The 12,073-nt window shown below is 43.5% G+C and overlaps 1 protein-coding gene across 1 annotated transcript in view; it reads left to right on the top strand.

Moving 5' to 3' along the window:
- Window positions 1–9,531: 9,531 nt before the first annotated feature.
- LOC138356659 (uncharacterized) overlaps window positions 9,532–12,073 on the top strand; it is a 46,852-nt gene continuing 44,310 nt past the window's right edge. Inside the window, exons 1-3 of the mRNA XM_069312850.1 lie at window positions 9,532–10,030; window positions 10,622–11,266; window positions 11,772–11,996. Coding sequence (XP_069168951.1) covers window positions 9,532–10,030; window positions 10,622–11,266; window positions 11,772–11,996 — 1,369 coding nt within the window. The remainder of the gene's footprint in view (window positions 10,031–10,621; window positions 11,267–11,771; window positions 11,997–12,073) is intronic.

Raw genomic sequence — 12,073 nt, 5'->3', positions numbered from 1 at the left:
TCTTGGGGAATGCCCCTTCCGGAGTGGCGACGGAGGCATTCGAGTCGTTTCCCTGCTGAAGTATCTGGGTCTGAATGGTGGGCCCCCTTCCATCCGGCTTCTACGGCTGTGCCAGCCTTTCCTTTGCGGCTTGCCTCCTGCCGTCCCGGATTAGGCCTCTTATTATGGACTCGTCTTCGTTCAGGTTTGGATATTTGTTTCATTCTGTTTGGGTCTTGGTTTGTTGGTTCTCAATGGGTCCCGGGGAGGGGGGGCCTTCCCGGAGGGGTCGTGCCAGGGCTCGGAGTTCTGCTCGTCGGGGTAGGCCACTGGTACCAGTTTTGGAGCAGGCGCGGCCTTTGGAATCGTCGTCGTCTGGTTGGCGAGGTGTTCGCTCTATGCAAGGCTTGGGTTCTCGTAAGGGTCACAGGCCCTTTCATGGTGCATCCCATTGACGTGGTGATTGGAGGGGGAGGCTTGCTCTGTTCACTCACACCTGGTTCCACGATTCGTGGGCTTTTCAGGTCGTTTCCGACGGCCTGCGGTGGCGTTGAATGGCTCCTCCTTCGGGGGACTCGGGGCTAGCAGGACTTCTCTTCTCCTACGGGTTCACTTGGGCATGGTCAAAATGACGACATCTCTCAGATGGGTTTCTCATCTGTTTCCAGTCCCAAAATGGGACTGTGCAGATATGAGGTTCATTCTGGACTTGTCCTGTCTGAACCCTTGGGTTCATTGCCCCTCCTTCCGGATGACTACTCTGTCCCAGGTCTGGCTGCTATTTTAGCCAGGCACTTGGATGGTGTCCATGGACCTCTGGGATGTGTATTGGCACATCCCAATTCATCCGGGGTTTAGGGTACTGGCTTGGTTTCTTGGCGGGGCCCGTCGGTTACCGCTTTTGTTGTCTCCCGTTCGGATTGAACCTGGCACCTTGAGTTTTCACACGCTTTACCCGGGTCGTGGTGGCCCGTCTGTGTCTTGTAGGTGTTCGGATGCTGGCCTACCTCGACGACTGGCTGGTATGGGCTCCCACTCAGTCCGCTTGTCTGCTCGCCAGGAATTTGGTTCTTTCCCAGCTCGCCGGGGTTCGGGTTCTTGATGAACCGGCGGAAGTTCCATCTGGTCCCCTCCCAGGTTCGGACTGGGCTGGGTCTTGTTTGGGACTCTTGGACCGCTTCCTTGTCTCTCCCTTCTGGATCTCTGCTTCGCCTGCATTCCCGCCTTTGCCGTTTTCTGGAGGGCTCCTGGGTCACCCGGCTGTTGCTTTAGGGTCTGTGAGGGAGCCTGAACTTTGCGATGATGGTGTACCCACTGGGTCGGGCTTGGCTTCGTCGGCTGTTCTGGTTCCTTTGGGGACGTCCCTTCTGCCTCTCTCGCGACCCCCAGGGGCCTTGCGTTGGTTGCTGTGTCGCTGGCTTCCTCTTCAGGTTTTCCAGGGTTTAGTGCCTTGGCGCCTACCCGAGACCTCACTTGGTGTGTTCACGGACGCGTCCTCTCTCGTCTGGGGCTTTGTGACCAGTGCTCACTAGGCCGGCCAGGGGCGGAGGGGTCTGTCCTTCCCTCGAGCCCACAGCACGGAGTTTGCAGTGGTGTGGTTTTCTCTTCAGAGGGTTCAGTTGCCCGTGGATTGACAATCAGGCTCCATTTGGACTGCTCCTTGGTGGTTCATTGTCTGAACCGAGGGGGTTCGATGCGGTCCATGGCTCTTTGGGGCTGGTCACTTCGGGTGACTTGTCTGCTAAGTTCTCGTGGTATGGCTCTTCTGGCAGTTCACGTTTGAGGGGTGTCCAACGTCCTGGCAGATGGCCTGTCTCGGTTCATTCCTCTGTCCATGGAATGGACGGTCGACGCCGACTCGTTCAGTTGGCTCTCCTAGATGTTTTGGCGCCCGGAGATGGACCTCTTCGCCTTAGTGTGGTCGCGGCGTCTTCCGATATACGTGGCGCCCTTCCCCGACTGCAAGGCCGTCGGGATTGATGTCTTTTGGCAGGACTGGTTAAGGTGGAGGTTCCTGTACCTCTTTCCCCCAGTTCCGCTGTTGTTCCAGGTCCTGACTCGCTTGGAGACTTACCAGAGGAGAGTAGTCCTCTTGGCCCTGTGGTAGCCGGCCCAGACTTGGTTTCAGGGGCTGTTTGCTCGGTATCCAAACCCAGAGGTTTTCCCGTGGCTCCGCCTTTTTCAGCAGATCGGTCCGGTACATCACGTGGCTGGTTCGATCTTTGAGTCTTTGCGTATGGTATATTTGACTCGTATCTATCATCATCTCTCAACCCGTTCTCGCACTTTCTTATAGTCAATATTGACTTATTAAATACGTGCATATGTGACATACTAATTTATTGTGAATATTTTAGTTTACCTTGAAAAGCTTCATAGAAAACACCGACCTTACCTAACTTTCTTAGTATGTTAAGATAAGCATCTTATTGCTTCGTAATTACAATTATTACTTAGTCTATACCTATAATAGGTTAAGTAATAATTGTAATTACGAAGCAATAAGATGCTTATCTTAACATACTAAGAAGGTTAGGTAAGGTCGGTGTTTTCTATGAAGCGTTTCAAGGTAAACTAAAATATTCACAATAAATTAGTATGTCACATATGCACTTATTCTATAAGTCAATATTGACTTAAAGAAAGTGCAAGAACGGTTTGCATCTCTATAGTGATCAGGTGGCTTCGTTGATGGTGTCCCATCTGCGGGCTTCATCTTGGCAGCAGTATGAAGTCTCCTGGCGATCTTTCCATTTCTTTCTTTTGCTTCGTAGGTGTACTTTGCTGTCTGTCAAGGTTGTCTTGTCCTTTCTTTCTTTCTTGGTTGTTCCAGGACCTTCGTTTTATGCCGAATACTGTCACTCCCTATCGTGCAGTGCTGGTGGAGCCGCGGCAGCTTGCTTTTGGTATTAATGTTACTTCAGTACCGTTTCGCAAGCTGTCTCGTGCGTTCTTTCACCTCCGGCCTGCTTGTGCACCGCTTGAGCCGTCCTGTTCGTTGGACAGGGTGCTCTCTTATCTCTCTTCTTCTTAGTTTGTAGTGGCCACTTTGGCTCAGGACTTTTTCTCCAAGGCTCTTTTCTTGTTGGCACTGGCCTCTGGGGGTCGGGTCGGGAGCTTAATGCTCTCCTCCGGTGCAGGTGTTTCTGCTCGTTTGGTCTTGGTGGTAGTTTTGTTCGGTTGCAGCCATCTCCTTCTTTTTTGGCGAAGAATGAGACTGCTGCTTTCCTGAGGGGTCTTTGGGTTGTTGATGCTTGATTTGTTAGGCCAGAGGTGCATCATGTGTTGTGTCCGGTTTGGCTCTCCGCTGTTATTTGCGCTCCACGGACTACATGACCGGGGATGTGCTATGAGTTGATCCGGTTTCCCTTCTTCCCTGTTCCAGGGTTCGGGTTTATCAGGTCGTCTGCAGGGTTCTTCAGTCCTGCCAGCCTGCGGTCTATCCCCGTGCCCATGACGTTCGTAAGTTTTCTGCACTTATTGCTGTTTTTGGTAACATGTCTTGGGTTGACATTTGGGCGCAGGGTTTTTGGTGGTCGAACAGGATCTTGGCTGCACATTACGTGGTAAACGTTCCTGGGCCTAGTTGGGCCTGTGTCGCTTTTGGTCGGCGGTTGCAACAGTTGTTTCTTCTTCGCATTGAGGTGTGAGCGGCGACCGCCTCCCGAGTAAATCCCTCTGGTTTTCATTTTTCGGTAGGTAGCTCAGTGGAGCCGACGGGGGCTCCCCCCAGAAAACCAGTGTTGAATGTAATGAAATGTGATTTTCTGGGTGAGACCCGGTGGCTCCCCGGCAACCCTCCTACCCCCCCAGTCAGCGGTTTTTTGCGTGTTTTGATAGCCAGCCTCAGAACTGGGGTGTGGATTGCCGACGCTGGGGTCTGGGGCTCCCCCTTCCCTTCTCTCCGGGAGGGAGGAGTTGTGCAGACAGTGGTGTGATGATTGTGTGACGTCATGCTAATTTGCTCGTTTATGTTTGGGGAGTTCTGTCTACTAGTTTGGCTTTTTGTAGCAATTTTAACCAGAATAGGGGTTGGTTTAGGGGCCCTTACCTTTCTGGGAGCCTAACCCAGAAGTTGTAACAAGTGCAAAATAGAGACAGTTACGGTTTGTGTTTCCAGGGGTACACCACTTCATCCACCCACTCCCAAAAAAAATCCTAGTCACCCATGCCTTATTATTAGCCCTCCACATCACACACATTGTTTTTTCTGCACTTTATACTGTTTGAAAACCCTTGGATTTTCAGAATGATACACAAGCAAGGGTTTAATTTTCAAATTGCCTCTCTCATTTGAACACAGCTCAAGCGTAAACCTATCTTTCATAGGCTTGTGTCCGGGCAATGATTTTTCCTCCTTGGTAATGTATGTCCTCTTAGACAATCTTTTCCAGACCAGTCCTGTCTCATACAATTAAACACTTGTTGCAGTAAGTATCCCTCAGCCTCTGCAAACTCTTTAAATTCTTCAATAAATCTTTCAGCCGCTGGTTTGTCTGAGCTGGCAGCCTCCCCATGCCTCACAACACTGTGAATACCACTTTTTTTTTAAATTTTCAAACCATCTCCTGCTTGCCTTAAAGTCTATCGTATTTGCACTTGTTCCAGGGGTTTTCTTTACAAGGTCTTCGTGCAATACCCTGGCTTTCTCACAAATGATGGCCTCTGAAACACTCACCCTTTAACTCCTTGTAGTGTATCCAAATAAATAACAACTTTTCCACATCCTCAAGTATTTGTGGTCTTTGTTTCGTGATTGTTGATACGCCTTTTGCCACTTTAGCACTCATAATGCCCTTTTTCTTGGCAAGTATAGTGCATATCGTTGATGTGGATTTGTTGTACTGCCTACAAAGTTCAACAACACGTGCACTATTTTCATGCTTCCGAATGATCTCTTGTTTTTCCTTTATTGTCATCCTCACATGCGATTTCTTGCCTTGAACCTTACCACTGATTTTCTTGGGATCCATGGTGAGATATATAATAACAACTTTTATGGTCAAATGGCCAAAAATCAGCCAAAACACTGTAATTCCTGGTGAAGAATTCAGGTGGGATAGTCACTGGGCACGAAGCACTGGTAAACTGAGGGGCGATCATCATGTCACCACGCGCTAGGTCGGCCTGTACACGTATCAACACCCTCGTATTCTGAGGCAACGCTCGTATCCCGATGTAAATTTTCTGAGCAAATCCTGCTCGTAACCCAAAAAACTCGTAACCAGGAACGCTCGTAATCCGAGGTACCACTGTACTTTCTATTCCTTATGGTCAAAGGATCATTTGACTTTTCCTAGGATTTGGGATTATCTTTGGGGGAGCCACTTGTGGCTCACCCCCAAGAATGTGTATTATACAGGGAACCTGTATAATACCTGTATAATGTACTTCCCCCTGATCAGAATGTGTATTATACAGGGAACATTTATATTAACCAGAGCAAAACGTGTATTTTACAGGAAACATTTATATTAACCTGATCGGAATGTGTATTATGCAGGAAACGTCACTATTACCCTGACCAGAATGTGTATTATACAGGGAACATTTATATTAACTTGACCAGAATGTGTATTATACAGGGAACATCTATATTAGCCTGACCAGAATGTGTATTATACATGGAACATTTATATTTACCGTGACTGGAATTTGTATTATCCTGGTAACATTTATTTCATGGTAGTACCTTAGACTAGGACTAATTTCTATTATTATTCATGTAATTATTTATAAACTATTATTTACAAGGATATTTACTTTTTATTAAAAGTGATGTCAATTTAAAAATATAGCTCTTAATAAGAATGTGTATTATACAGGGAACCTGTATAATGTACTTCCCCCTGATCAGAATGTGTATTATACAGGGAACATTTATATTAACCAGAGCAAAACGTGTATTTTACAGGAAACATTTATATTAACCTGATCGGAATGTGTATTATGCAGGAAACGTCACTATTACCCTGACCAGAATGTGTATTATACAGGGAACATTTATATTAACTTGACCAGAATGTGTATTATACAGGGAACATCTATATTAGCCTGACCAGAATGTGTATTATACATGGAACATTTATATTTAGCGTGACTGGAATTTGTATTATCCTGGTAACATTTATTTCATGGTAGTACCTTAGACTAGGACTAATTTCTATTATTATTCATGTAATTATTTATAAACTATTATTTACAAGGATATTTACTTTTTATTAAAAGTGATGTCAATTTAAAAATATAGCTCTTAAGTTTAAATGTTGACTATATAGGCATATAATCATAAGCTATAGGCGTGTGTGTGTTGCCAGGTATCTAAGTAGCCTATATTGATTTGATTCATCACCTCATTCACACATCTTAAAATTAAGGAAGTGAAGTCATATCAGTCTGTCGTGGACCATTATTAAAACTAGATAATTGTCCAGAATGGACTGAAATGTTAAGACTAATTGTATTTCAGATGTTTGGGTTGGGTGTGTAATTTTCAACCACATTATTGTGACTTTGCCCACCAACTTGGACTAGACGGTACATCAATGTTCCCACTTCTTGCAGGTCAGCTTTTAATTCCCAACTGCCCAAATGGTTGGATATCATTCCTTTCCTCCATCTTATCCCATACACTTAACCTCATTCCTTCAAAGTGCTAAATAATTGTAATGGCATAGTGCTTTCTCCTGATAATTACCTGACCTTACCTTGCTATTTGTACTTGATATACCGTTGAATTTTTATTTTTATTTTGATGTATGTGAATAATATAGTTATTGTTTATTATTAATTTATATTTTTAGAATAAAGCATATTAATTGGTCCTTACTCATGGTCCTTTAATTATTATAGAGAACTTGACTCTTATCTCTACATAAAAGTCACTGTAACTAAGTGCATTCTATCAATTAATAAACAAATGTGCTTAATGTAACATAGTTTATTTATCCTTGCAGGATTTTTAAATATATATATTGTAAGTCATAATTTTGATCACCTGCTCAATCTTGATCAACAGCAGAGCGATGCCCTCGTGCCTTGCATCTCTTCTTCATATCACAGCTCTTTATCCTCATATATCTCAGTGCTTTCTCATCATAATTGTATTCCTTCGTAGTTATTAGGGAAAAGTGAGGAAGAAATGATTAATGAAATTAAAACAGATAAGAAAGTAATAATTATAATGTTTTCAGAAATCTTTTGATTATAATATTACTAGTTAATGTGCACACAATGGTCACCAAACAACCATTGTTAAGGACTTCAATACTAGCTTGGCACAATGAATTTAGTAATAATAATGGAAAGCAACTGCTGTCTTATAGGGCCATAACACCGAATATTAACAGTTGTTCAATGTCAACCAATCTTTTTTGACAAGTTGTATACAAAAAGGGCTGCAACTGTTCCAAGTTCCAATATCGGAGCCTAAATAAAAAGGGAGAAAAAAATCAACGAATTTTATACATTTAAAAAAAATTGTCTACAACCACAGTGTTCAAATAATATAATTTCTATGACACTAATCTATCACATTAGCATACATTAAAGGATTCCTCTATGCGGATTTTCCAAAATATGGTTAGTTTCACTAATACAAATAGTCAAAGTTCTCCCAAAATTTATGCAAATATTTCATGTTTTTTTATATATTTATAAAATCGATAAAAGAACTTAGGAATAAAGTGTTTTAGAGAGATTGTAGAGACATAAGCTCTACATATAAGGTGTAAGTTTAATGCAAATTGAATAAAATCGAAAGATTAGACACCCATTTATGTTAATTAACAGTAAATTAAGTCAGAGATTCTGTCATCTGTGGCTGAGGTTGACATCAACCAATTTCCTCCAAAATTGGCACCCAGATAGGCATACGTTCAGTAAGTTGTACAATGTACAAGAAGGTACAATGGGTTTGTGAGAATACATTGCATAGTACAGTAATAACACTCTTGTAAAGCCATTAGTACGTGCAGCGTTTACCTGTTGTTGTGGTTGTTGGTGCAGTTCCTGTTGTTGTAGTGGTTGATGGTGCAGTTCCTGTTGTTGTGGTTGTTCGTGTAGTTCCTGTTGTTGTGGTAGTTGTTGTTGTAGCTTCTGTCGTTGTGGAGGCTGGAGGAGGTGATCCTGTTGGTGTAGTTCTTGTTGTTGCGGGGGTTGCTGGTGTAGTTCCTGTTGTGGTTGTTTTTAAAGTTTCTGTTGTTAATGTGGTTGTTGGTGCAGTTCCTGCTGTTTTAGTGGTTGTTGGTGAAGTTTCTGCTGATGTGGCTATTGATGCAGTTCCTGTTGTTTTGATGGTTGTTGGTGTTGTTTCTGTTGTTGTGGTGGTTGCTGGTGCAGTTCCTGTTGTTTTAGTAATTGTTGGTGTAGTTCCTGTTGTTGTTGTAGTTCCTGTTGTTGTAGTGGTTGTTGGTGTGGTTCCTGCTGTTGTACTGGTTGTTGGTGTAGTTTCTGTTGTTGTGGAGCTTGTTAGTTTAGGTCCTGTTGTAGTAGTTGGAGTAGTTTTTATTGTGGTAGTTGTTGTTGGTGTAGATCCTACTGTGTTGGTGGTTTTTGGTGTAGTTCCTTTTGTTGTGGTGGTTGATGGTGTAGTTCCTGTTGTTGTTGTTGGTGTAGTTCCTTTTGTTGTGGTGGTTGTTGGTGCAGTTCCTGTTGTTTTAGTGGTTGTTGCTGTTGTTCTTGCTTATGTGGTTATTTCCTGTTGTTGTTGTTGTGGTTGTTGGTGTGGTTCCTGTTGTTGTGGTGGTTGTTGGTGTAATTCCTATCGTTGTTGTGGTTGTTGATGTAGTTCCTGTTGTTGTGGTTATTAGTACAGTTCCTGTTGTTGTGGAGGTTGTTGGTGTAGTTCCTGTTTTTGTACTTGTTGTTTGTGGTGTTCCTGCTGTTGTTGTCCGTGTTGTAGTTTCTGTTATTGTGGGAGTTGTTGGTTTGGTTCTTGTGGTTGTAGTTGTTTTTTATGTAGTTCTGGTTGTTGTGTTGATTTTTGGCATAGTTGCTGTTGTTGTCGCAGTTGTTGGTGTAGTTCCTGTTGAGGTGGTGGATCTTGGCGTAGTTTCTGTTGTAGTGAATGTTGGTGTAGCTTCTGTTGTTGATGTTGTTGTTGTAGTTCCTGTTGTGGTGGTAGTTCTTGGTGTAGTTTCTGTTGTTGTAGTGATTCTTGGTGTAGCTCCTGTTTTTGTTTTGGTTGTTGGTAAAGTTCCTTATCTTGTGGAGGTTGTTGGTGTAGTTTCTGTTGTTGTATTGGTTGTTGGTGTAGTTCCTGTTGTGGTATTAGTTTTTTGTGTAGTTCCTATTGTTGAGGTCGCTGGTGAACTTCCTGTTGAGGTTGTGGTTGGTTGTGTAGTTCCTGTTGTTGTAGTGGTTGTTGGTGTAGTTCCTGCTGTTGTGGTGATTGATGGTGCAGTTCCTGTTGTTGCGGTAGCTGGAGTAGTTTCTGTTGTGGTAGTGGTTGTTGGTTTAGTTCTTTTTGTTGTGGTGGTTGTTGGTGCAGTTCCTGTTGGTGTAGTGGTTGATTGTGCAGGTCCTGTTGTTCTTGGTGTAGTTTCTGTTGTTATGGTCGCTGGTGAAGTTCCTGATCTTGTGGTGGTTGTTGGTGTAGTTTCTGTTGTTGTGGAGGTTGTTCGTGTAGTTCCTGTTGTTATTGCTGATGTAGATCCTGTTGTTAAGGTCGGTGGTGTAGTTCCTGTTGTAGAGGTGTTTGTTGGTGTAGTTTCTGTTGAAGAGGTGGTTGTTTGTGCAGTTTCTGATGTTGTAGTTGTTGTTGGTGTAGTTCCTGTTGTGGTTGTGTTTCTTGGTGTAGTTCCTGTTGTTGTTGTTGTAGTTGTTGGTGAAATTTCTGTTGTTATGAATGTTGGAGTGGTTCCTGTTGTGGTTGCTGGAGTAGTTTCTTTAGTGGTTGTTGTTGTTGCTTTAGTTACTGTTGATGTGTTGGTTGTTGGTGTAGTTCTTGTTATTGTGGTTATTGGTGCAGTTCCTAATGTTGTGGTGATTGTTTGTGTAGTTACTGTTGTTGTGGTGGTTGGTGGTGTAGTTCCTGTTGTTGTGGTTATTGGTGCAGTTCTTGTTGTTGTGGTGGTTGTTGGTGTAATTCCTGTTGTGGTGGTGGTTGCTGGTGTAGTTCCTGTTGTTGTTGTTATTATAGTTTCTGTTGTTGTTGTGGTTGTTGGTGCAGTTCCTGTTATTTTATTGGTTGTTGGTGTGGTGAATGTTGTTGTGGTGGGTGTTGGTGTAGTTCCTGTTGATGTGGTTATTGGTGCAGTTTCTGTTGTTATGGTGGTTGTTGGTGTGATTCTTGTTGTTGTTGTGGTGGTTGGTGTAGCTCCTGTTAATGTGGTTATTGGTGCAGTTTCTGTTGTTATGGTGGTTGTTGGTGTGGTTCTTGTTATTGTGGTGGTTGGTGGTGTAGTTCCTGTTGTTGTGGTGGTTGTTGGTGTAGTTCGTGTTGTTGTGGTGGTTGTTGGTATAGTTCCTGTTGTTGTAGTGGTTGTTGATGTTGTTCCTATTGTGGTGGTGGTTGTTGGTGTTGTTCCCATTGTTGTACAGGTTTTTAGTGTAGTTTCTGTTGCTATGGTCGCTGGTGTAGTTCCTGTTGCTGTGGTGGTTGTTGATGGAGTTCTAGTTGTTTTGGAATTTCTTGGTGCAGTTTCTGTTGCTGTACTGGTTGTGGGTGGTGTTCCTGTTGTTGTGGTGGTTGGTGGTGTAGGTCCTGTTGTTGTGGTGGTTGTTGGTGTAGTTCCTATTGTTGTGGAAGTTGTTAGCGTTGTTGTTGTTGTTGTAGTGGTTGTTGATATAGTTCCTGTTATGGTGTTGGTTGTTGGAGTAGTTCTGGTTCTTGTGGTCGTTGTTGGTGTAGTTGCTGTTACCGTGGTGGTTGTTGGTGCACTACCTGTTGTTGTGGTTGTTGGTGCAGTTCCTGTTGGTGTAGTGGTTGATTGTGCAGTTCCTGTCGTTGTGGAGGCTGGAGTTGATCCTGTTGGTGTGGTAGTTGTTGGTGCTATTCCTGTTGTTGTGCTAGCTGTTGGTGTAGTTCCTGTTGTTGATGATGTTGTTGGCGTTGTTGCTGTTGTTGTGGTGGCTGTTGGTTTAGTTCCTGGTTTTGTTGTGGTTGTTGGTGTAGTTCTTGTTGTTTTGGTTGTTGTTGGTGTAGTTCCTTTTGCTTTGCTTGTTTGTGTAGTTCCTGTTGTTGAACTGGTTGTTGGTGATCTTATTGTTGTTTTGGTTGTTGTTGGTGTAGTTCCTGTTGTTGTATTAGTTGTTGATGTTGTTCCTGTTGTTATGGAGGTTGTTGGTATAGTTTCTGTTGTTATACTGGTTTTTAGTGTAGTTTCTGTTGTTGTGGTTGCTGGTGTAGTTCCTGTTGATGTGGGGGTTGTTGGTGCAGTTCATGTTGTTGTAATGATTGTTGGTGTAGTTCCTATTGTTGTGGTCGCTGGTGTAGTTCCTGTTGTGGTGGGGGTTGGTGGTGTAGTTCATGTTGTTGTAGTAGTTGTTGGTGTAGTTCCTGTTGTGGTAATGGTTGTTGGTGTAGTTCTTTTTGTTGTTGGGGGTTAGTGGTGAAGTACCTGTTGTTGCGGTTGATGTTGGTGAGGTTCCTGTTGTTGTTGTAGTTGTTGTTCCTGTTGTTGTGGTAGTTATTGGTGTAGGTCCTGTGTTTTTGGTGGTGGCTGGTGTAGTTTCTGTTTCGGTAGTGGTTGTTGGTATAGTTCCTTTTGTTGTCGTAGTGGTTGTTGGTGTAGTTCCTTTTGTTGTGAAGGTTGTTGGTGAAGTTCTTGTTGTTGTGGTTATTGGTGCAGTTCCTGTTGTTGTAGTGGTTGTTGGTGTACTTCCTGTTGTAATGGTGGTTGTTGGTGCAGTTCCCGTTGTTTTAGTGGTTGTTAGTGTACTTCCTGTTGTGGCTATTGGTGCAGTTCCTGTTGTCGTGGAGGCTGTTGGTGTGGTTGCTGCTATTCTGGTGGTTGTTGATGTAGTTCCTGCTGATGTGATTATTGGTGCAGTTCCTGTTGTTGTGGTGGTTGGTGGTACATTTCCCGTTGTTGTGATGGTTGCTGGTGTAGTTTCTGGTATTGTTATTGGTGCAGTTCCTGTTGTTGTGGTG

The sequence above is a fragment of the Procambarus clarkii genome, chromosome 73 (genome assembly GCF_040958095.1).
Source record: "Procambarus clarkii isolate CNS0578487 chromosome 73, FALCON_Pclarkii_2.0, whole genome shotgun sequence".
Lineage (NCBI taxonomy): Eukaryota > Metazoa > Arthropoda > Malacostraca > Decapoda > Cambaridae > Procambarus > Procambarus clarkii.
The sequence above is the reverse complement of the archived record's forward strand: the minus strand, read 5'-3'. Positions and strand labels throughout refer to the sequence as shown.